Below are 26205 nucleotides of genomic sequence, written 5' to 3' on the forward strand. Positions count from 1 at the left end.
TGTTTCTTCTATCAAACAACGGCATTTTAATAATCAATCGAATCAGGGACGGAGCCAGGAATTCATATAAAGAGGGGCAAAAATATACATAGGCAAAATTTAAGAGTTTTAAGAGGGGCAATTAGTGAGAAATTAAAACAAATAAATTTTATAATGTATAATTTCTATATATCTGATAAAATTTGAGGTGGGGCATTTTCCCATGCTAGCTTTAACCTAGATCCGTCCCTGAATCGAATTGACCCACGGCATTTCCAACGAACACGTATTTAAATTTGGCGAAAAACTAATTTAGGGGTGATATTAGAAAAACTCAAAATTTATGTATTTAGATATTTTTAAAATATTGGAAGAATACTAGAAAATGTTTAAAGTCCATATATTAATAGGTAAATAACTTTTTTTTTTTTTGAAAACGTGATGGTTTGTATAACTGTAATGTTTAATAATCATACAAAATCATAAATTAAATAAACTTTGCAATATTTTTGACAATTTCTAGCCACATTCAAAGCACGTTTGTTCCTTAAGTCTTTGAGTATTTGTTGCTTAGAATTTCAATTAATTATGTGTTTCTGGAAGAATTGAAATCTCGGAATTCATCAGTATGCGTTTGCACGAATGATTTCATAGTACTTTTTCGTACATAATAAATTATTTAATTCAAATTTTATTTAAACATGTACACTGCGAAAAAGAAGAATCACTCAACTTGTTTAGAGTTGACAAAGTGAGAAGTCCAAAATCAGAAAAAGTGGCAAGATTAATTATAATACTGCAATAAAATAGATAAATTGGTGATAATTTCAAGATTTCTATGCTAAAACAAAGATCCGATATCCGAAAACAACGATTTGTCATACTTTTGTTTATATTAATTGCGGTTATATATTCCAAAAATTAATATCGATAATAATTGTCTAAATTGTCGGGCCACAATACTCAATACCAATTACCAAGTGGGCTGTCAACATCTTTAATACTACAAAATCAATTTTCTTTTCTGTTTATAAAAAGAAAGAATAATGGAGTATGTTATATTATCAAAAATCTAAGGAGGCAAAAAGATTGAAAATATAAATTTGGTCACCCTAAATTTGAATTTGCTTTGACAAATGAACACAATAACATTTGATCAAATTGTAAATTGGGTACGAATTTTAAATCCATCCAATTAAGTGGATATTTTTCAATTTCTTTATTTTTCATTAACATCACAAAATTTCTTTGGTCAACCAGAATGGTACAGTAGTTTCTTAAGATCTAAAATGATGCTATTGTTAAGAAGCACAAAGTTTTTCGCAGTAAATTGTGAACTTTGTACTAAAAATCTTCACGATTTTGTATAGTTTTTAAATGAAGAAAAGAATCGGCTTACAATTGAGATGTTTTTTAATATCTAAATCTAATACGTTGATAAAGAACTTATGATGGGAGACAAGTAATCTTTTATGAATATATAATATAAATAAAATTTCGAATAGTGCATATACTATGACTCTTGAGAAAATTACAATGCAAATTTAAGAATTTTGATTGATATCAATACTTTATATTGTTAGCCATATACTTTAATTGGTCATAGCTCAAATATTAGGAAGCTAATTCGTTTTGATTTACGAATGATTCATGACGAGGAAAATATAGTTATAGTATCAGTTCTACAACTAGTTAGGATATGTATATTGAGAAACATATTAGTAGTACTTTTTATTGTTTTGTATTTGTAATCTTTATTTTGCAAATACATAAAAATTAATTGTTTTATTACATTATTACTCTTATATTATTGAGTGCAAAACAAATATAAATATTGGTCCATAAACTATTGAGTTGCATACATGAGATTCCTAAAATAAAATTAATTAGCACCACTAGTCCATAACTTTTGAAAATGGGTTTTAATTTAAATATAATTATGACATTCAGCTCAACGTTTTGTATAATAAACTAACTCTTAAGGTCAACTGCTGAAGGTTATTTGGTATGCCAATATTATCCATATGGATCAATTTATAAATTTTATAATATGTATGTAAACTTATCCAAAAAATATTATATTTCTCAAATACTTTTAAAAATCATTAATAAATTGTCTGAGGAAATTTTGTTTCACATAAACTAATTTTCAACTAATTAATCGCACATAAATTATATAGCATATCATCGATATAAAAGAATAAAGCATTTGGCACGGATTGGAGATCGCTTAAATCGTTACACATTTGAAGCCAGTGACATCATTTGCATTCGAAATTTGTTTTAATCATGTCACCAAATCTCCACTATTATTTAATTCTTATTTATTCCAACTTTGCAGCTGTATATATCTGACTGGCAATTTAATTGATATATGTTATTATCCACTTCTGTCACATAGATATTTTAATTCGAAGAAAAGTACAATAATTAGCTTCATTAATTAGCATATAAAATGCGACAGATATTCGCATGTTATTAAACAAGTTTGTTTTTTTTAGATAATTTTGTAAATTATGCCTACAATAACTCGTAAATATAAATTTTTCAGTCCAATAGAAATAAATTCAATTGTTTCGTAGTTATTACGATGTGATCTATTGAGCTCAAACTTATGTGATTGAAAAATCAATTTTCATTAAAAAAATTACAAAAGTAATCACGAGTTTAACGAGACAACACCCGAATTGTTAACTCAATTCGATACAAAAGTATCTATGTTTGAAGACAATGCAAGACCAGAAATTTTACTAAATATATACTCCATTCAGAAGCTCAAATGTCATTTCGGGTTCTATCGGGTTCTATGCTCCAACATCTATCAAATTAAAGTCTGGATTATTGAATATTGGGAAATCAAATCCATATGTATTCATAGAAATAAATCAAGAAATAGGATGATGAAATAGACAATGGAATATAGTCTAATACATTAATTTTACACTAGAAATTAAAGAAAACTCTGACCCTTCTATGAAAGCTTCAAACAAGACAAACTAAGAGATGATAAATTTTCGCTAAAGTTAATCACACAAGACAATAGTAAAATAGTGATTAATTAGTGTCATATCCTCAAAGCTTTAAAATGACTTAAGAAACTCCTATACTTTAATCATACGCCATGAGACGAATTCATTTTATATTGAAGCAATCAAAATATTCCAACATCAATAATTATATTTTAGGGTACACTTATTTGAGTAAATTAATAGTAGTAAATAATAAAAAACCTGCAAAACCTGCACAGGTTGTAAGATCGAAACTAACATTAAACTGAAAAAACAGCATTATTGATGTGTAATCATTATCATGATTAAGAGACCAATATACCTTTGCTCGATACTGGCATATTAATTCATTTTTTAATTCAACTCTATTTCAATTTTACTTAAAAAATTCGGCTAGGAAGTCAACTCAAGCACAAATTTAATTTTTCATCACACATTTTTATCCATTTGCCGAATCCTTCTTTCCACCATTTACTCTGTATTCCATGTAATGTCCAAATTAAGCTATCGCAAATATTTCCGAAATTCATTACAAAACAAAATAAACGAATTGGAACTCCCTTATACGGCTACATAAATTTTCAATTACATTACTTACAAACAAGTATTTGTAGTATCTTCACCCTTTGACAAGGGTGCGATCATGTGATGTAGCTACTTTTGCATTTATCAGTTTTTATTGGTTCAATAAATTTGATATAGTTGTACTTATTAGATGAAGGTGGATAGTATGATATCAATAAAAAATTGGATCCAGAACTAATGCTACTTCGGAAGAAAGAACATCAATATTACTCCCATCGTCCATAAATATATTGTCGCATACTCATTTTTCTTAATTTATCTGTCATTGCATGTCTCTTTTATTTTTTAATATAGTGAGTCTAACATTTCACGAACCCATTTTACATATATATCACTATAAAATATGAAAATAATACCTACATTCTCCTATATTTCTTAAAATCAGAGAAGAGCTAAAATGTGATACATATTCTTAGACGAATGGGGAAGTATTGGGTTCGAATTCTAAGCATGCACATCAACAAATTTTGATTGGGTGATACATCAGTTACATATATAAATATATAAATGTTATAACTCCATTACAATTAAACATTTAAGGTGGTGTTCGGTTTGCAAAATAAAATAATACCAAGATACAATCTAGGATTGTGTTGTGAGATTCTATGACTAATTATCCCATGATTATCCATCTAGGATTGAGTTGTGGGATTGAATCTCATGAACCAAACACACTACAAATTTAGTCTCGGATACAATCTTGCAAACCGAACACCCCCTAAATATGATCATAAGCATAGCTTATGAACATCACCAAAAGATATCGTGTCATATACAGATGAAAAACAGTTACGAAAAAATGATAGTATTTCAGTATATTCTATTTTTAAACCTTACGAGATTCACCAGTACATGATCAAGCTTTGGGATTCAAAATTACTACTATCCTAATATTTAAAAATCGAAAGCTATGTGTACACAAGAATATTAATCAATTCACAAAACTATTTTAGCATATGCATCAAGTAAAAAAAAACAAGTTGTTAGAGGTGTTAATCAAGACAATGAAATGTGATGAAATGTGACAGTAGAGTCCATAGACAAAACATTAATCTCCCATGTAAAACAGGCCCACCCCCTCTACAACCCGAGTCAAACCCAAACCATAGCCCCCCTTCCTCCCCATTTCCTCCCCTCCCATCATTTATATATAACCAACCTCCATTCCTTCAAAACTCCAATCACTAAAAACAATGGAGATGGAGGTGATGATGCCTTCCCCCGCCCCCGACTTCCACTTCGACAGCTCCTCCTCCACCCCCTTCATGAGCACCTCCACCACCCCCTACATGAGCGCCCCCTCCAGCCCCTCCCGCATCCCCTCCTCCTTCTACAGCGCCCCCACCAGCCCCTCCCACACCGCCGCCATCCCTTTCCTCTGGGAATCCTCCCCCGGCACCCCCAAATCCACCTACGACGACGCCGACTTCGCCTTCGACTTCAGCGGCCACCTCTCCTCCGCCCCCTCCCTCCCCGCCGACGAGCTCTTCCACGCCGGCAAAATCAAGCCCCTCAAGCCCCCTCCCCGCCACCTCTACTCCCCCTCCAATTCGCCCAAATCCCCACGGAAGAACATCTTCTCCCCCCGCCACAAATCCAGAGACGAAATCGACCCCTTCGCCGCCGCAATCGAACACACCACAAAACAAACCGCCGCCGACGACAGAAGAGGGAGAGACCGAACCACGAGGAACAAAGGCTCCTCGCGATCGCTCTCCCCCTTCCGCGTCTCCGACCTCTTATTCGAGCCGGAAAGCGAAACCACGCATCATAATCAATCGAAATCGCACAGCAGCAGCAGCTCCGTGTTCTCGACGTCGTTCTGGTATAAAAAGTGGAAGATCAAAGACCTCCTCCTATTCAGAAGCGCATCCGAGAGCCGAGCCAAGGATAAGGACAACATGAAGCAGTACTCGCAGCTGAAGAAGCCAACGATGAATAATCATCGAAACGACGATGTAAGGAACTCCAGCTTCAGATCGACGGAGAGCGTCGGCTCGGTCTCCAGCCGGAGAAGAACAACCGGGCCGCCGATCTCCGCGCATGAGCTGCATTACACCGTCAACAGAGCCTTCTCCGAGGAGATGCGGCGGCGGACGTCGCTGCCGTACAAGCAGGGATTGCTCGGCTGCTTGGGCTTCAATCCGGTGCCGCCGGAGATCTCCAAAGGCGCCGCCGCTTCGATGCCGCGCGTTTGAGAAAATTAAACACGATTTTCTTTTTTATTTATTTGTAGAGGAAAAATAATAATACATTTTATTTTAATTTGATATACGTATGATGAGATGAAATGAAACAATTCAATTTGTACACGTAATGTTTGTTTTACTTTTGGAATTGAAAGCCATCTTTCGGGACTATATGAGAGTCGATGACTTTTTTTTTAATTATTGCTTGTTTATTATAGTTAGAGATAGAATAATAAATCTTGAATTGTCCAATTAGTTTTTGGGCATTTTAATAATATGGACGTGCGGTATATTATAGGTAGAGATTTTAATAGTGTACTAAAAGTCAAGTATTTAGTTGTAGCGTGGCGTAGTTGGAGAAGTTTATTACTCCTAGTATGGTCTAGTTTTTTAAGATCGCAGTTGATTGTGGTTGAGGAATTGTACATACTTACATGAAAAGAAAAAGGGAAAAGGAAATTCATTTGTTTTTTATGATCGTTGATACTAATTCAGATTATGTACAATTTTAGCTTCTATTGTCTGTTTTTATTAGTAATAATTTAGAGGATGATATATCCATTTCAATCTAAATGTATACTGATTGATGTAATTTTCATTAGTGGAAAGGAATAGTTGAGTTTTTCTTGAGTTGGGGGTGGGGAAGCATGGCATACTGAGTATTTCTTGCATATGGAAAGATAGTCTAACTATTTGGATCGATGTCTATACATGGAAACGATAACAGTTGATATATGATGTACTCCCTCCGTCCCACAAAGATTGTCCAATTTTTTCATTTTGGTCCGTCCCACAAAGTTTGTCCCATTTCATTTTTTACCATTTTTGGTAGTGGACCTCATATTCCACTAACTCATGCATACTCACATTTTATTATAAAACTAATATATAAAAGTAGGATCCACATTCCACTAACTTTTTCAACCCACTTTTCATTATATTTTTTAAAATTCGTGCCCGATCAAAATGGACAATCTTTATGGGACAGAGGGAGTAATATGTAAGTTGGCTTAATGGTGATGTTTGAGGTTAAAAGTTGGGTTTGAGTCGACCGGCCTAACAATTAAGTATTCAAAATATGTTTACCGTTAAGTAAGTAGTACTAGTAGAATTTAAATTCAACATGAATATATATATGTATATAGGGAAGACTTAGCGTAAAAATTTAAATGATTTACTTATCCAGCAAGAAGATTCATTCATAGTAAATTTTCACGATTGAATTATTAAAAATAATATTTCATTTTTTATTTTAATAAAAAATTTCTATTTGAAACTCTCCCCTGTGTAACAAATAGTAAAATTATATATGGCTGGAATTATTATTATTATTATTATTATTATTATTATTATTATTATTATTATTATTATTATTATTATTATAAGAGGAGGATATGATTGGCTTGGCAATCGAATCTGATATATGCCCATCATGGTAGCTGTTTTGTACACTATTTTTCTTCTATTCTAATATTTCTGCATCACCAAAAGTACAATAAAAACTATGGTCACTAATCTGTCGAAATGATTACGGTTAGAAGATTAATTAATATGTGTGCCCCCCAAATCAACGACTTTGTGTCATGTCTCATAAATTGCAAATTTAGTAGTTAGTGCTGCCTCAAATACTATATATTCTGTACATATTTTACACAAAAATCGCATTTTAGCATTATGCTCAATAAATCTGAATAATTTCTATAGTTATTGATTACGACACATAATTAAATCTGTATGTGCAATAATGGACATTATATTAATTAACTGTTTATCTCAGTACAATGTTACATGGTCCAGTCGGAATGTACTTCAGATGATGTCGAAATTGCAATTCGACTAGAAAATAAGATTTGTTTGTTAATTATACATAAATAATAAATTGGATCATTAATTGTTGTCTAATTACTGACTTTATTCAATTTAAATGAACCAAAATGGAGAGACATCATTCCAAGGTGTCACTTTAATTTGATTAGGCATAGCTATTGTGGCAATAAAAAGTGGTGCCACCAAACTTTTCACGATTAATTTTCTTTTTTGACGAAAGGTGAATTATGTTACATAATGCGAGGAAAAATAATGCAAATTAAACCCTGTAATTGTGCTACTTTATCCAACTAAACTTTTTCTTGCTTTGAATTTTTATTTTCCTTTGAGCATATTCTGTCACAGATGAGGAGGATGCATGAATTTAGTGAGGATAATGGTGGGTGTAATCATTATCCACAGGTGTTTTGCTTTTGTTTTTTCTATTTTTTTCTTTGCTCGACTAGAAGAGGTCCATTGATTATCTTTTTAGTTGCTCGAATAAAAAAGGTCCATTGATTTTCTTTAATGATGACAGCTAGTTGAAAATACTTTAGATGACTATCGATACGTGGCCTCTTTATCTAACAAATATTCCCTCCGTTTCACAGTAAGAGTTACACTTTATCATTTTGGTCAGTCCCATAATAAGAATCACACTTTATTTTTAATATAAATGGAAAATAGGTCTCACATTCCACTAACTCACTTCACTCACATTTTATTGTAAAACCAATATAAAAAAGTGGTAACATATTCCACTAACTTTTCCAATTCACCGTTCTTTACATTTTTTAAAATTTGTGTCCACAATAAAAATGACTTCTATTATGAGACGGAGGGAGTAGTTTTTATTTTTCTATTTTAACAATGTTAATAGTGTAAATGCCGCGATGTTTTAATATAAAGTGTAATAATACGAGTATTAACATGGTATTCACGATATAATTTCATTGAAGTTAATAGAAACATGAAAATAAAAATTGAAGTAAATACATAAAGTGGTCAAGGAGTGAGTACTATTGGATCCTGACAAACCAACGTTGAATTTTGAACGATTGGAAAAGTCTAAGATGTTGACCAATAGATATTTTATGAATTTATAAATAAATTATGCAATCACATGATAAATAAAAAAAATGGAAATATTTCCCATACGAGTCACGGAAATTAGACGCCGCATTGATCGATCTAGTGTTTAATTTCGCGTGGGTTTCTAGGAAAACTAGGGGTCTTCATGCTTTTAGACATAATTCATCAAGAGCATGTTTGGTTGAGTAAGTAATATTGCTTCACGGGAGACGTACAATCATATGTGTGGTGCGGGAAACAGAACTCGTAGGGTCAAAATTCACCAACTGAAGAAGGTCGTTGTCGACTCGCCAACATCATTTGTCGCAACTCAATAAATTTTCTTTCCTCCCTTTCCTTTTTATCATTCTTTCAATTTTTATATTAGAAATTATCCCAACAAATTAACACACATGCAAATTCTTTGTTAAACTTTAAAAAAATAGGAGTTTGTATATATTGGGAAAAGATTTAGGCTTGTAGTTGTATATACCCTTTCTTTGGACTTTTCTATTTTGATACAAATGAGTATATAATTTTCAACATATTTTAGTAATTAGTTATTCATTAGTATTTATGAAAATATTAATAAAGAAACAAATGAGTTTGGGACAATTTTAAGTATGAAAATTCATATGGGTCTTATCCCATAACGGAGCATATCTGTACGTTTCTCTATGCTTAAATCCGGATTTTGACTAATCTTATGAACCTTTAACTTTTAGACGACATCACACAAAATTTCCCTAAACAAAATAATACTAAAAAGTATTATCCCAAATATAACAAAAGCATATGGAAAGGTCAGACCAGGCCTTTGGCATTTAATTATATGAAATTTGGTGAGATAATTACCACTCTATGATATCAATGAAAACAACAGTTACCGACCACCCCACGTTAATATATGTATTTATTACATTAGGTAATTGGTTAATCACAAGTGATCTATCCCAGCCAGTCACAAATTTGATACATCAACTAATGCAAAACTTTATAACTAACGTGACACTCACACTGTCAAATCAAATAGGAAATCACATTAAAGAAAAACTAACCAATACAATGCTGTCACAAAACATCCCAGAGAAATATATCCGAAATAGACCGCAGACACATCACCCTTATATAGAAAGCTTATAGCTAAAACATGGGAGTAAAATCAAGTGGAAAAAACCCATAATCATCACATAACTAACAAACAATCATATGAAATGATGAAAGCAATCACAACCATAAACAAAAAAAAAAAAAAATGAAGATTCTCAACTCCAAAAAAATGCTACTCCAAGTCAATCATACAAGGACTTGATCGAAAAAACACAAAAAATGTGTACAAAATAAATCTGAAATTTTTATGGTGTGGGGGTCGGAATTATTCTGGTCGAGAAGAATAAATGAAGAAAATGTGGGTGGCAAAGCAAAATAATAAATGGAGTGTTGACTAAATTGACTAAGAAGTAAATGCAGTGTGAGAGTGTGAACATTGAGAGGAAGAAAATCAAACTCATGCGGCAGACTGACTACCCACCACCATGTGCCGTCGTCATCCACTAAGGGAAGTAGGGAACCACCGCCGACTTCCTTGAACACACCCATCCCTACTACACTCAAGTCTTCACCATGTTGTTAGGAAACAACAACGAAACTTTTCCAAATATCATTGACTTTATTTCTCCCCTGTAAATTACATCCATTTATTCTCTATTATGAGAGCGACCCGACCACGACCCGTCTAGGAAAACTCTACTTCTGTATATTAGCTCGCAAACACGTTAAAGTGGGAACTGTAATAGAAAAACCGGGCACAGTGGGTCGACACAGATGTCATTAGCGGATTCAAAGTCACTATTTCTAACCATAGCAAGACCACTGCCCTCCCTAATGCAACAAAATACAAAGATAGAGAGCAGCTTTGTTGAACGATAAAGAACTATCCGAGCGTATATAACATAAACCATTTAGTTTCTGGCCAAAGGGGAGCAGACAGAAATGGGAACGTTTTTCGCTTCATAAAATATTCAGAAATGTTGAAGAATTACCCATGTAAAGCTATAATCTTTGGAAGATACATCTAAGGTCATCATCTCTCAACCTACAAACAGAAACCCAGGTCTATTAATACATGGTACAAGTCGGCGCACAGACATTGCCATATTCACCTTTTCCTGCATTGAAAGATAGCACATTCCGAAACATCCGAGTGCATCAATCACGTTGCCACTCTAAGCTTTGGACTCCTGCATGCATCATGTTTGGACAATCAGATGATAGCTACTTTAGGAAACACAGATTCATATTCTATCTAAGCAATTCTACAGGGATATCTTCTTAACACAAAATTGATGGATTGGATTTGTGGAGCATCATTTAGAGGTAAATGTTTACCACAAAGCATAAGTTCTTTAATATGTCTAGTAGTATAATCAATTAAGGTTTTGAAATTCACCTCTTACAACAAACATGGAAGGGTTTCTGGAAGCAAACACATATATATCAGGGCCTGTATAGACCAAGCAATGGTTTCTCCCTCTGTTCAACTCTCTTCCTAGCAGCCTCCCTAGCCTTCAGTGCAGCTGCTTCCTCTTTAGACACAGCTTTGGGCTTCTCATCTGGTCGTTTCCTCTTGACAGCAACAGCAACCGAGGATTTAGCACCTTTTGTAGTTCTCATCGGATTGAGTGGCGTGGAAACCAAGCGTCCGGGTGGAGGCCCACTTTCAGAGGTTGACCCACTTTTGCTCTCCGATGCTGATGCTGGCTTTCCCAAACTAGGTCTCTTCTTGATAGACATTGGGGAAGCTTGAAATGCTGCCAGGGCCTCTTCTTGAGGCACCCATTTACCTATTGTATTGGCATATAAGTAGCTTAGCACCTAACAGAAAAAAAAGTACTAATTCAATACAGAAACTACTAAAGAGAATGTGCATACCCAGAGAATCACTGTAGTAGAAGCCAGAATTGGGATCATAGTGAAAACCAGTTGTTTGGTTATAGTAGTAGCCTGATGAAGTGTCATGCTCCCATTCTGTCCATTGAAAGAGGAAAGTAATTATAACTAATTGAAAAGTTCAGCCAAGAAAAATGTAAAGAATATGTTATCAAACATACATATAACAAAAACAATTCATTGGCAAGAGAATGTGGTAGACCAAAGAAACTCGATTACGTCAAATAACAGATATGTGATATTTTCAACTGGGCACCAGCTATATAAAATCATTGGCTAAATGAAAGCATTATTCTATCTTTCACTAACTCTCAACAGATTATACAAATAATTTTGATAATCATATCCTCTTGCAAAATTTAGTGATAAACTTAGGACATCAACAAAAATGTGATTATAACAAGGATATCCACTTGTCATGGTGCTCTATCAGTGAGGTTGATGTGCATTTTCAAACTCAGATTTATAGACAACTAAATAACAAATCGCAAAACCAATTTCTATCACCTCCAGGCATATCAGTTTCTAGGTCATCAACAAGTGCCTGGGCATTAGACTCCCTTGCCTCTTGAAAAGATGCTAAATCCTTCTGGTAGCTGCGGTTGGCTTTCTGACACGAGTAAATCATAAGAGAACCAGAGTAATTATTAAATAAGTAAAAGCATAAGCATGGGACTATGGGAGGTATAATATATCAAGCATTAGCAATGAAATAATTACAGCTATAATGAGATTCGACGGATTTGTGTTTATCCTCATTCACATATGGGTTCAACTATACTAAAATAATATCAGGCACCTACAAGGAAAGGGTAAAAAAATAATATTGGAGAAAAGATGAAATAATGAAGGCCTTGTACAAGAGAAAGAGTAAATGTCTGAAATGACTACAAGCAGCAAAGAGTCATACCATTACAACACAATTCATGAACAAAAATGGATGACATGTGATAAAGAACATGCCCTTCAGGCTTTCACTATAATAGACTAGAAACATCTACAAACATCAAACTTAAGTATGCTTCACAGGTTCACTTGACATGAAGAATTTTCCCAAGACAGGTAAATAAATATCATCAGCATTCCAAATAACATTATTCCAATGTTTCCCCCTTTTTGCTAAAGTAAGGTGGTCCTTTTCTTGAATAAATAACAATAGAACAAATACAAAACAGTATGATAAGTTGATAACTCACCGCTTCTATCTGTTCCAGGACTTTTGCTGCTTGCTTTAGTTCCTTATCTTTTTTCGCCTTGTCTTCTCGCATAGTATTAAGCCTCTTGGCAACACTATCCTTGTGCCGCTGCCCAATCTCATGGTTTCTAATGCTGGCTGGATTGTTGGAAATGTAAATCTTACAGGTGTCACACCACTTGTTACCCTGACTGACCCAGTACTGAAGAGCAAAAGGAAGGACTTTTCAGATAGCATTAACAATATATCAATCAAAAACAAAAATACACAAAATAATTAAACAAATATGATTATGATCCATAGATATTAGAGACAGATTATCAAGTTTTTTACGGAGATAACGGGGGAGGCAAGCAACCACATATCATAACCCCTTCATCTTCTTAGGCCAGTTGCGTTAGTAGGATTGGTCCTAGATAAAGTCTGACTAAAGCCATAATCATGCGTTCGGCTCGCAAGATACAAAATTTTCACGGCCCACTACTAATTAAAAGCCCGCAACAGGCCCGTCTGCAAGTAACCATTTTTACTCTTCAAGTATGACAATCCATCGCAGCCTAGACCCTGCGACTATTTAATCTTACGACCTTTCTCTGTTCTATATTGCCTTAAACTCAAATAAAGCCCATCTTATCTTATCCTATATTGTATCCTACTATTATTTTATGTTACGAACCGAACACCACCCTAGTGATTGAAGTATATACTTGTAAATGCATTTTCAAGTTGGACAAGCAACAAAAATATGCGGAAGCTAAATCCACTCGGTCAGTCATAAATTCAAGAATTCTGCCAAGCAAAAGCCACAAGCAACAGGTGGATCAACGCTTCTTATCCCCTAAAATCACTACATTCAAAATAATCAATCAGATCTACAGATTGCATAATCTTTCAGAACTTAAGTTATAAAATATACAAAACCCAACTAAACCTTTATCCTTGAATTCAGATTCTTCTAGTTCTAGTACGGGGGCATGTTTCGATTTTGTGAAACGCGGGTTGGATCAAAGTTCAAACGTTCTTACATAATGATGCAAGTATGTGATTAGTATTACACCTACCACACGAATCAATAATCAAAACATATCCCGGAGATTGAAATTAGGAACATTGAGCGAGAAACAAATTGAAATGCATCGAAAGACTTCTGGTGGTACCTCTGTCATGGCTGGAAATGATTTGGATGGGCTTCCGTTCCCGGAGAAGCGATACAAGTTTTCGAACGAGCTCAATCAATAAACCCTAACAATTTTTTTATCAACGTTCTTGGTTCTTCCCTATTTCCTATTGTGCCCAACAACAGCGTTTTCAGTTTTAAAAGCGCCCGGAAACAAGCAAATGTTATGGTTTTATATCGGGTGTTAGGTTTAGGTACCCGTATCCGATTTCCGCCGGATATTGAACACTCATATATCCAATTTTAACCAAATTTAATACTCCTATAATTTGAGAGGTATCGGATAACCTAATACATCGAATACCTGATTTATTATTTAGAGTATTTTTTAATTAGATTTGTAGAGAATAGAGATATTAAGTTAGAATTAATTAGGTAATAGTATTATTTACTTAATTAGAATTAATTAGGTTATACAATTGGCATTTTTAAGTTCATAAACATAATTACTATATTCGTCTCATTCAAGATGTCTACGTTCTTGAGTGCCACAAGATTTTAGGAGTTGTTAGGTTGAGTAAATAGAAAGAAAAAAAATAATACTAGTTGAATACTTTTATGAGCAGAGAGGAGAGAGAGAGAGAGACAAATTTAATTCCAAATATAGAAAATGGACATCTTGAGTGAGACAAACTAAAAATTAAAGAAGAACATGTGAACAAACTAAAAAGGAAAAGTGGACATCTTGATACGGAAAGAGTACCATACACAACAAAAAGAATTTCATATAATATTATATTCTAATTAAATAAAAAAAAATTTAGCTTTACAAAAATTAATATACATTTTCATTCTTTATTTCTTTTACTATTGCTTATTAACATATGTAAAGATTTGAGTATTTGAGTACTCGAATCGTCGTGTTAATATACCTGTGACATGTGTTCAAGTATCCAAAAACACATGTCGGATCAGGTATTGGGTGTGCACTTGTAGAAATAATAAAGTTGTTTTATTTAATATTCTGATTTTATATTTTTTTTATTCTGATTAAATTTATAAAGATTTTTTGAAATGTTACCTCGTCACAAACACTCTCTCTCACGCCAACCTCTTTACTATTGCCCTCCACAACCATCACCATAAACACAGATAAATAAAGAATATAGAGGTTATCTAAACCACCATAATTTATACACAAAAATGAGCTAGGATTCTATATATTGATTCTGGGTTTATTGTTGGTTACTATGTGTAGATGATGAGTAGTAACGGCTGAGAGAAAGAGAGCCTCGAGAGTGGTAAAGTTCTTCATCTAAATGATCAGATGAATTTGAAGGCCATCATTGCCAAGTTCTTCTTGCTCCTCCTTTATTCTTCCAGCTGAATCCACAGCAGAATCACTACAACGTTCCACCTTAATTGATTGAAGCGTTGGTATGTCTCCTATACATGACGGAATCTCCCTCAACCTCTTCACAAAGCGGAGATGAAGGTGCTCAAGGCGTGGAAAGTGGGTGTTATTTGTGTTCCACCACTCTACATCACAACTTTCAATCAACAAAAACTTGAGACTCGAGAATTGGCCTTCAAATGTTTTCCACTCGGACGGGACCCAGCGAAGGATTTCCTCTCCACTTTGAGAACTTGAAGAAGAGGCAACAAACCTATCTTCGTCGCCATATCTTCCCAAGGAAGCTCAATATTTTGCAATGTCAACTCCTTGAGGGAACATGGGAAGCTCACTTCTCGCACCAAATTGCGACGTATTATAGAACAACGAAGACGAAGAATTTCAAGTTTGTGGAGGCAACAAAGATTGTTGAGATGGTAATCATCTATTTTTCTTTTATAGTATAACCTCAATGTTTTGATATTAGGGATTCTTTTAAGCACCACTGTACCAAACTTGAGATTGCTCACTTCATAAAGTGTCTGTAGGTTTTCCAACGCCATATCCTCTTCGTCACTGAGAGGATCGGGGAGACAATATGAAGCATCAAGCGATCCTCGATAGGTCATGACATGCCTGAGTTGAGGCATCTTCCGAATCTCAAAAATGTAATCATGACTGACGTATAAAGCTAATGTCTGCAAATTCCACATAAAAGAGATTGAAGGAATCCTGGGTAATGGGTACACATCAACATCTACATAAAGAAAACGCAAGTTAACTAGCCTCAGAAAAATCTTCTCATAATAATCCTGGCCATCTTCGTCCTCATAGTATTTGCCAAATGCAGATATTCTCAACAATTTGAAATTATACGATAAACTCTTTGGGCATTCCCCTATGAAAGACCGAACAAGTGATGCAGATTTCAAAGATTGAAGGAGTGGAGTTGGATACTCCGATAATGTGCTTCAAATGCGGCGTTCAGTATTTATGCCTTGTTGAATCCCAACACACATAAAAACTTCAATTTTCGAGTTTCTCTCAAGCATACATCCCTCAACAGATCATGGAGTTTCCATGATTATAATTTTCCGAAGTAGTTGCGTGTTTCAACTATAAGGAGATTTCTATCAACCAACTCTTCCAAATACTCTTCAGCCGCCTCTACTAAACTTTTCCCATTAATTGGTTTTACAAATCCATCAGCAACTAAAAATGGGACAAGACTAGATACTGGATTCTCTTGATCTTCATCATATCCCCCCATATAGAGAAAACATGGTTTTATATGAATGGGTAAATTATTATAACTCATGTATAATACTTGCAAGCAACTCTCGTTATCATCCAAATTCAAAACTGAACTTAAATTTTTTTCAATAAAACCCCAGCTTTCTTTTGTGCGTTCAGACTTGGATAGGAGTCCTCCTACCACAACAATTGACAATGGAACACCTTTTCAACCTTTCACAATCTTCTTTCCAATGTCCTCCAACTCAAGAGGACAACTTTCTTTTCCAAATATAGTATAGGAAAATAAGTCCCAACTAGCATACTCATCCATAAAATTTATATTAAGACCATTTGAGTTGTTTAATTGAGACGCCAAGTTTGATAGCCTTGTAGTCGCTACTATTCTACTGCCATTTCTTTCATCGGGAAAGAATTTCCTAACTCCATCCCACGCTTCAATATTCTACATATCATCCATCACAATAAAATATCTTCTTCCTACCAAATATTTGTGCAAATGTAATCCTAATTCATCTTCACTCAAATCACCCTCGATCCTCTTGTCTACTTGTCCAAGGACTTGTCTAAGAATTTCCCATGTATTATACTCTTGAGAAATTGTGCACCACACACAAACATCAAAATGATGCCGAACAAGTGGACTTACATAGATATTTCGGGCAAGAGTGGTCTTACCTATCCCGCCCATCCCAACAATTGGGATAATTTGGCGATCGAGTTCTCCTCCAATGATTTTGTCCAGCATCTGATACAAGACATGATCAAAACCAATCATGGTAGCATTTGAAGCAGTGGAAGTAGATCTAGATGAGCCTGAAGCAACAGTGGTAATAGACTTTATGATGTGTTGTTGATCTTGGACTACCATCTTCTCTTTAATATTAAAATAGAACATCAAATGGCGCACGGAATGAATAGTATATTCTCCCTCCATCCCACAAAAATATACACTCTTTCATTTTTAGTCCTTCCTACAAGAATATGTACTTTTCAATTTTAAAAAAAAATTATCTCTAATGAATTGAGACTCATTCGACAATAACAATATTTAATTACTTTTTTTCTCTACCACTCTCTTATTTTATCAATTTTGTATTAAAACTTATGTCAAATTCAAAGTGCATGTTCTTTGAAGACAGATGAAGTATATATACTCCGTGCATCGCACGGGTGGTCAGCTAGTAGGTATAAATAGAAGAGCAGTGATAAATGTAGATAATTTCTACGTACATAATTGGATTTTTTAGACATTTCACATATTGGAACGGTTCATAATTTTAATTATCATTTAAACAAATTAGTATATTACTGATATATCCTTTAAAATCTGTTGCTGAAAAAATGGCATCTCTCTCATCTCTCTTCCACATTTTGCTCGAAAATAGTATATGCAGTTTTCACTCCCCTCTCTTCCATATTTTTTTGATTTATTCATCAACTTCCTATCTTTTATGGATTGAAATCCTGTGTTTTAAAATGCAAGAATAGAGTATGAAATCGTATGGTGCATTTTGTATTCTTTTTTATTATATGATGTTACAAATTTACAATATTATAAAATATATTCGAACTTGTAATTTAAAATACTTACAAATTATAATTGTGATATAGATTAAATTAAGTTTATGCCGAGTAGATTAAAATACACCATAAATTTTAATTCAACTTATAAAAATACTAAAAAAAATTCTAAATTATAATTATGTTATAAATATTGTTTGTATGTTTTCTATACTTATAATATCTAATTACGATATGTGATCTTTTTAAATTATTTTATTTTGTTTAATTTATAAGTTTAATTAAATGTATATAGGGAATAGAAGTAACTGTATCCTATATGTGTTTCATTAATTGTTATAAACATAGTGCGAGTGAAAGTTCTAATTAAATTCAAAGAACTAGTGGACTTTTATTGTAGTTCATTTTTGAAAATTTTTATTATCATGATAATAATATGCATAATTAATAGAATCAATATTTGTTGACTTTAATAAAGTTAAATTTATTAAAAGTAATAAATTATTAATATTAAAATTTAATAATAAAATTATAGTTTTTATTTTTTAAATTCGATCTTTTGATTCATTTTTTAAATCAAATATATTGAATTTCATTATGGTGTATAACGCTAGCACTACTAATAACAATCATGATACGTACATCTAGTTTCTATCATGTATCCTTAAGGGGGGTGGCGAATTAAATATCTATAGATTTAATATATTTAATAAAAATAGTATTAATAATAATATTCATGTAGCACTAATGTCTATTAGGTAACATGTACCTTAAAACATGCAGTATTAAATTGCATATACTGATATACATATTATTCATATAAAAAATATATAAAAATTAAATAATATTAATTGAATCTATTTTCTTGTTATAATTATTTTTTTAAAATAAATAAAAAATTTTAGATTTCAAGATTTGATTTTAATTAAATTGACGCTAATTAAAATTAATAATTGAGTATAAATTATCAATAAAATTGGTTTTAATTTAAATAATAAGTACAAAAGTATTATTTGTACCGCCAGATTTAAAGATTTGTTGTCATCAGATGATAATATAATGTCAACAGAAAGTATCAATGCAACGTCAAGATTGTCAACCGATTGACGTTGTGTTGACTTTTTGTGTTGACATTATTTGTCATCGGTTGACATCATATCTTGAAATATAACAGTTCAGATCATAGTTTGGAGTTTGTTCGAAAGATGAAGTTTGCATTTTATACTACCACATATATAATTAAAGAATAAATATAGATCTCATAATATTTTAAATGTTTATTTTGGTACATAGAATTAAATGCAAAATAAATTATAAAAAATAGAATAATTTTAACATACTACAAAATAAATAATATATCTACGAAATAAATATAATAAAATAATATACATAACAAAATAATATTCCATATAATTTTAATTAATTAAGATACTGTCACGCCTGCATTTTCTAAGGATAGAAAACACGGTGAATCGCGACTAGGGGAGGGTTAAAGAAAAGGGGAAAAAGACACAACTCGACCAAAGCTCGAAATAATATATAGCTCGATTAAAATTAGAGTATCTCAACAATCAACAACTCAAAAGAATATTATCTCAACAATACAAGAACTCAAAAGAAAGACAACAACTCAGCGGAAACATTTCGAGAGTAGAATACTGCTATGTATGAAGACACAACATATTCTTCACTTTTATGCTCAATACCCGCCGCGCTCGTCACCGCTCAACCTGCACATTTTTTTTAAAACAAATGCAGGGTTGAGTACTTGATGCACTCAGTAGACTCATGCCGAAAACATTTTTATAAATTGTTTATCATGCCATTAACGAGTGACCTCGGAGTTTTAACTTTGGAAGGGCCCGAGTCACTAAAACATTTCACCAACATCATCATCACCATCAACCTCAACATCATCAACATCACCATACCATATCTGAACTACATGACAGGGAATGTGGCCACATTCCAAGTCACTAGACCGGCCAACTCAAAGAGATAGCGTACGATCTACTAGGTGTACACCAGCCTGAGTAGGGACTCACTCCCTAGTCAGACCCGAATTCGATTAACCATACATGGCAAAAGCCACTTCAGATAGGTCTCACATCAACACAAAAATATGGCATGACAAACATATCTCCCATCATTTAAAAAATAACATGCTTAGGACATAGCCCTTATTTAAAAAGAAAGCTCACCTCACAAGCTTAACTCCCCAATCACCTCTCCGTTCCAACATCAAAAGACGTGCAAAAGATCACTCTTTTCGAAATAACATGATATGCAAAAATTAGACTTTACAATACAAATTATTTTGTAGCGATGCATGCATCCTACATGCGTGTGTTCAAATCATTCTTCGCTCTTTCATTTAGAAAACACATAATATATAACGTTCTCATATTTTTCTGATTTACAAGTAAACTGCCCAAAATAATTAATAAAACCCCCAAACTAAACAAGTACTATTAAATTGGCCCAAACAAAATCCAATAATAATTAGCAAACAATTCAATTGCCCAAATAAATCATATAAAACAAAATAAGGAAATACGTACTATACTCCCAACCAATGCACGTATATATTCTCATTTAAAAATTCAAAAAGATCAAAACAAAACTATCAAATTACTCTCTGTCACCATATGTACATACTCCATACCCAACACATGAACATATAGTACTAGAGTCCCATTATCCACAAATCCACTCTTAAAGACTGAACCATTGAATCCTATCAAATTAGGGCTTTTAGATCTAGTTTTTTATGGATAAGATATAGAAATTTATAAATTATTTTCGTCTTCATCACGAGCCTATTTTAATTCATCTGAAGGTAAATAAGCCATACTAACATGTTACGAAGATTTAACTTCGTTCCAGAATATATTACTTCATTCTAGTAGGTTATTACTTCATTCTAGTAGGTTTTTACTTCATTCCAGTAGGTATTCTAGTAGGTTTTTACTTCATTCCAGTAGATTTTTACTTCATTCCAGTACGTAAATGTCTACAATATCTATCACCAACGCCATGACGCTAATATGGTTTAATAAACACATGGAATAATGTAATAAATTATTGGAATGAAGGATGTGTAGAAGCATTTGAAGTATAGAATGAAATAATAAACCTATATAATGAAGTAAAATGGGCTTATAATGAAGCCGAAAAAATTTTCACAGAAAAAGAATTAAGGAGTACATAAAATACTCTCAGCCACCCCACGTATCCTCTCTCTCAATTCTATCTCTATATCTGCAAATCTCAAAACTCTCTCTCTCTGACTCACCCCTCACAACAACAAACTCATTCCCAAATTGTAGAGAACTCAATCCTGATTCCTATCTCCCAATTTTAAGTCCCAAAACACAAACTACCGATTCCAAAACAACGCACAATCTCTCTCTCTCTCTCACCATTTGTTGTTTCCGTGAACTCGGCAGAGTTGGAACTGCCTCGCCGCCGCTCCAGACGGCCAGCTCCGTCGGGCAGCGCCGCTGCTTCTGGCCGTCGTCGCCAACGCATTGCAATCCAGCCACTGCCAGCTCCTCCGTCGGCAGTTCCGTTTCTTACAACCGGTAAGCTCTCTCTCCCCTTTCCCATTCTTAACTTTTGTTAAATTCTAATTGACCGATTTCAAGCACTGAGAGTGAAAAGATTAAAACTTTAATCTTAAGGAAGCGAAAGGAAGGGTTTTTAATTTGTTCCCATGCTTATGATGAAACTACCGTGAATGAATATGCCATGGGATAAAACATGGAAGATTTCATAAATAACAGAGGATATACCTTTAATTGGCAGAAAGAAATTGCTAGCAGCAGGAGGACTTGAAAACAAATCTCTCTCGTTTCTCCTTTAAACTGTGATATCGAGAAAATTGTGCTATGGAATCAATAGCCAGCGATAAGTTTCATTGAATTGAATTGAATTGAATGGCTATACCTTTTGTTGGATGATACAAATTTGCAATTGCAGGAAGTTTCTTGAATAACTCACGATTTTCTCTAAACTTTTTCTCAGATTTTGAATAAATGGAGAAGAATGTGACTGAAGAGTAGAAGACGGAGTATATAGATATAAAATCTGCATTCATAGAAACTGATTTAGATGGCGGTTGAGATTTTTGTGGTGATGGAAGTGTGGACCGTGGGTTTTGAGAGTGGAAGAATTTTGAGTTAAGTTTGGGCTGCAAAGAATTTATTTTGATTTATCAAATGACTTCAATTCGTATAAACAATTGGGCTAGGAAACAATAATTGTTTGGCCCAAAAAGCAAATCTATTTTCTAGCGTTTATGTCGCATATCTGTTTCCATTCCCATCTTTTCCATTGGTCGTAAATCAAGTCCCTCAAACGTATAAAGAGCTTGGGTTTAAAAGAACAAACGACATCTTAAACAACAAATAAAAATTTGGATGTTACAGATACTATAAACTAATTAATATTTATGCCAATTGTTATGCAAAAGTCTATATCATCAAACGAAATATATGAAATTCTTATTTCTTAATCACAATTATATTTATATACTAGTATTTCTTATGTTTTAAATATTATTATTAAAATTATTTATTAAAAAATAAATAAATTAAATATGATTCAAAGCTAATTTAATAAATTTTAGTGAGTTCCAGCTTGTAATGTGATATTGTTCATCAATTTTAATCAATTATTTATTGCGACCCAAATAGTATAGACTATAGAGTGCCCCTGAAAATATCGTCATAATATATGTAGATCAACCTCCAATCAATTCATATGATTAGTCTTCTCTACGTATTAAAGAGGAGAGGCGTGGGTTCAAACCGGCCAATGGGGTATTTACTTTTTTTTCAACTTTATTGTGTGTTTATGCAAAGTGTATCCTTATTTTTTTAGGAAAAAAAATTAATTTCGAAATTTGATAATAATTTACGGGATTATGTAAATCTTCTGCCTACAGGAAAGTATTTGATGAATCGCCTTAAACATTTTGATTTGAAGAGTTAGAACAAATAAGACTTTCTGGATTAAAAAATACTTAATATTTTTTGTAATTAAATAAAATTTTCTTAAAATAAAATATGATAATAAGACTAATTTGTAAATGAGACTTTGATTAGATGTAAGATTCTGTAAAATATTTAATAGCGCATGCAATAATAATTTTTGCTAATTAAAAAAGTCTTATTTTATTTAAATAAAAGCTTATTTGATATTATGCAATTAAAATCATAGTATTTATTACTTCCTCCGTTTTTTAAAAATAGAGAGGTTTGAAACGGCACGAATTTTAATGCACAATTTTGTAAAGTAAGAGAGAGAGAGGGAGAAAAATTGGTAAAATAAGAGATAAGGAGAGAAAAAAGTAATGAAATTAATATTAGTGGACGATGGAGTCTACTTTAAGTTGTTAATTGTAGTGGTATAAGTGGTAAATAAATTGATGTATATGGGTGTAAAGATTTCCTAAAATAGAAAGTTTGAAAGTTGCTATTTTTAAAGAACGGGCTAAAATAGAAAGAGTTGCTATTTTTAAAAGAGTGAACTACAAAATTGGCCTCTACGTACGACAAGTCGAATGTTAGAGGCACCCATGTTTAAAAAAATGCATTGTAAGCCTCTACGTATGAGTATTATAATATCATTTCATACCCTTTTTCACTATTTTGAGTCTTTTATACCCATTTTCTGTGACATCCCTAACCCGAAATATGCATTATTTTGCATAATAAATATTATATCTACATATATTACTTTAAAGTATTAAATAGTTAATTTAAGTGTATACATATGTAATAATGTGAATGCGTGTGCATGAAACTATTATTTTTGAATATATATATATTTGTACGTGTACTAAGTATATGTACATAAGCTAGTTTGTTTAACCAGAATTATAGTATACGTATTAGTATCGAATAAAATATATGTGTGCACTAGTTATTATTATTTTAATATACAATAGTTTACTAAATTTAAATATTAGTATGTTATATGTATTTGAATGACGGTATAGGTATATGTTTACACGTGGATAATTACTCAATAGCTAAGCAAACCTATATGTGATTCATTTAAGCTACTATAAATTTTATATATTGCTTTATCATTTGTGTATATATATAGAGGGACGATAGTTGAGTTTTTCTGAGGGAACATACTCATTCATCCATTCAAATATTATTTTGACGCTATATAGCATTGGTAACAAATAAACTCAAGAAATATATCATCGAGCATGCACTGTGATTTAATCAAGAATTATGAAGTGAAAAGGAAGTTGAGGCAAGAATAAAATCTCATAATCAGGTGTGTATAAATCACACTTTTAATTTTACATATTTTATGTGATTGATTGCTATGTGTTAAATTGAAGTGAATATTTGAATTATATGATATGAGACTAAATGGTTATGTGTTATTTGATATTGATGGTGAAATGTGATGTGGATATATGATTTGTGCAATGGATATGTTTATCTATAGTATTGGAGTTAATTGATGGAATATATGAGTATGTAATTGGTGCAATGGATATGATTGATGCATGGTATTGGAATTATTTGAACCATGGAATTAAAGAGGATATGTGACAGTCTTGCTCTGGATCTGATATACAATGGAAAAAGACCTACGGGTCATATTCAATGATAATAGACCTACGGGTCAAAGAATATATGCAAAGAGGGACCTTCGTGGAAAGGTCAAATCAAAGAGGGGCCTTCGTGGAAAGGTCAATATGCAAAGAGGGGCCTTCGTGGAAAGGTCAAAAAGCAAAGAGGGGCCTTCATGGAAAGGTCAAATAATGAAAAGGGACCTACGGGTCGTATACAATGGAAATCCCGGGCAGATACCAGGCTTGATGTGTCACAGAATAATAAAAAGAATGGAGAGGCATATGCATATGAATGTTAAATTGTTTATGATATTTATCACTTCCGGTGATATATTTTGATGAAAGAATGAGTTTGATATATGTGTGTGAAATAAAAGGTAAGGTTTATATGCACTGAGTTGTGGCTCATATAAACCACTAATATTTTTCAGGAATAAGATATAAATGATTCGTGGGTTGACGTGAGTTACAATTATTATAAGGGTCGGCGGCTGACGCATTTTGGCAACTTCTCTCCCTCATCATTTATGCATGTAGATAAATGTGTTATATATAGAGTGGTGAGAGGGCCCCACTGCTTTTCAGAAAGTTTTGAAATATGTACCTGATATAATATGTGGATTTTATGTAGTTGACACGTAGATTATTTATTTTAAAATTTTGAATTTATTTATAGTAAGTGCATATGTCATAAGGGTTGAGGTGTGACAGTTTTAGGTGGTATCAGAGCGGGGATAGAATCCCGCTGGGACATAGCATTCAGGCATATCATATGATACATTTTGGTTATAAGTTTCATTTGCATTTGTGTTATCATAAACATGTGTCACCGAGGAGAGAAGGGTCAGCCGCCCTGCATCATCAATTAATTATATAGTGCATTTCATATATATGTTGTATCATATGGGGATTACCCAGGCTTTTAGAACAAAGAGTGCATGGACCAGTGATGAGGTAAAGAGGTAGAAAATTTAAAGAGCTCGAGTAGAAGTTGTTGATTTTATGGGACTAATCTGATTGAGGCTGGGATATAGTTAAAAGTGATAGAACCGGTGTTCAATCAGATGAGTTGTATGTCAGAAGAAGGTTTTGATTATAGGGTATCTCTTCTTTGAAGCAATACTTAATCTTGGTGGGAAACAGTCCCACAAGCTATGATACAACCTCTGGTATTCTGGTATTCAGTTCAGACGATTTTTCTAGAGAACTCAATGCTAAATATATGCAAAGAAGTGTATGGTGACAAGAAGCAGAGAAGGTTTTGTCTTTAATCAAGGAACTAAGTTTGTTGATTATGAGCTGGCATTATTTCAATATACATGGTTTTCTAGAGAACGTGTTGCGAGTTAATTCAATTGAGTTGCCGGCAGATATTGATTCTCTTATTCATACACAAGTTTTGATATTATTATGGGTATAGATTGGTTTTCACTTCATCGAACCAAGGTATCTTGTCAAGTAAAAGAAATGGTAATATAATCATCGAGACGGGATCGGGTGATATTTTACGGTAATCAATATATTTTTCAAG

The 26205-nt window shown here is 33.0% G+C and overlaps 2 protein-coding genes, 2 long non-coding RNA genes and 1 pseudogene across 5 annotated transcripts; 2 read left to right on the top strand and 3 right to left on the bottom strand.

Annotated features, from left to right (window-relative positions):
• Positions 1-4750: 4750 nt before the first annotated feature.
• On the top strand, positions 4751-5932 carry LOC125219691 (calmodulin-binding protein (DUF1645)). The gene has a single exon (XM_089069832.1). It carries the CDS (start codon positions 4766-4768, stop codon positions 5768-5770), a length of 1005 nt encoding a protein of 334 aa, XP_088925958.1. The 5' UTR covers positions 4751-4765; the 3' UTR covers positions 5771-5932.
• Positions 5933-10627: 4695 nt separating this feature from the next.
• LOC125218126 (C2H2 and C2HC zinc fingers superfamily protein) lies at positions 10628-14107 on the bottom strand. 2 transcript variants are annotated; one of them, XR_007175883.2, is made up of 7 exons: positions 13940-14107; positions 12784-12984; positions 12095-12197; positions 11570-11665; positions 11088-11481; positions 10801-10878; positions 10628-10733 (listed from the first exon to the last, which is right to left on the bottom strand). XR_007175883.2 is itself a non-coding variant. In XM_048119730.2 (6 exons), exons 1-5 carry the CDS (start codon positions 13946-13948, stop codon positions 11135-11137), a joined length of 756 nt encoding a protein of 251 aa, XP_047975687.2. In that variant the 5' UTR covers positions 13949-14107; the 3' UTR covers positions 10628-10878; positions 11088-11134. The 2 variants fall into 2 exon arrangements, 1 of the variants encoding a protein (XP_047975687.2); XM_048119730.2 differs by having other exon boundaries at positions 10628-10878.
• Positions 14108-15214: 1107 nt separating this feature from the next.
• On the bottom strand, positions 15215-17483 carry LOC148933917 (putative late blight resistance protein homolog R1B-16; annotated as a pseudogene).
• A 2103-nt stretch (positions 17484-19586) lies between these two features.
• On the bottom strand, positions 19587-22161 carry LOC125197286 (uncharacterized). The gene is made up of 4 exons (XR_016130727.1): positions 22019-22161; positions 21865-21936; positions 20272-20335; positions 19587-19800 (listed from the first exon to the last, which is right to left on the bottom strand). It is a non-coding gene; the product is annotated as an uncharacterized LOC125197286 (long non-coding RNA).
• Positions 21248-22378, top strand: LOC148933918 (uncharacterized). Its single transcript, XR_016130728.1, has 2 exons — positions 21248-21654; positions 22097-22378. It is a non-coding gene; the product is annotated as an uncharacterized LOC148933918 (long non-coding RNA).
• Positions 22379-26205: the final 3827 nt, after the last annotated feature.

Source organism: Salvia hispanica, chromosome 1 (assembly GCF_029641045.1).
Source record: "Salvia hispanica isolate PSC_SH4W2 chromosome 1, Shi_PSC_v1, whole genome shotgun sequence".
In the NCBI taxonomy this organism is placed as follows: domain Eukaryota; kingdom Viridiplantae; phylum Streptophyta; class Magnoliopsida; order Lamiales; family Lamiaceae; genus Salvia; species Salvia hispanica.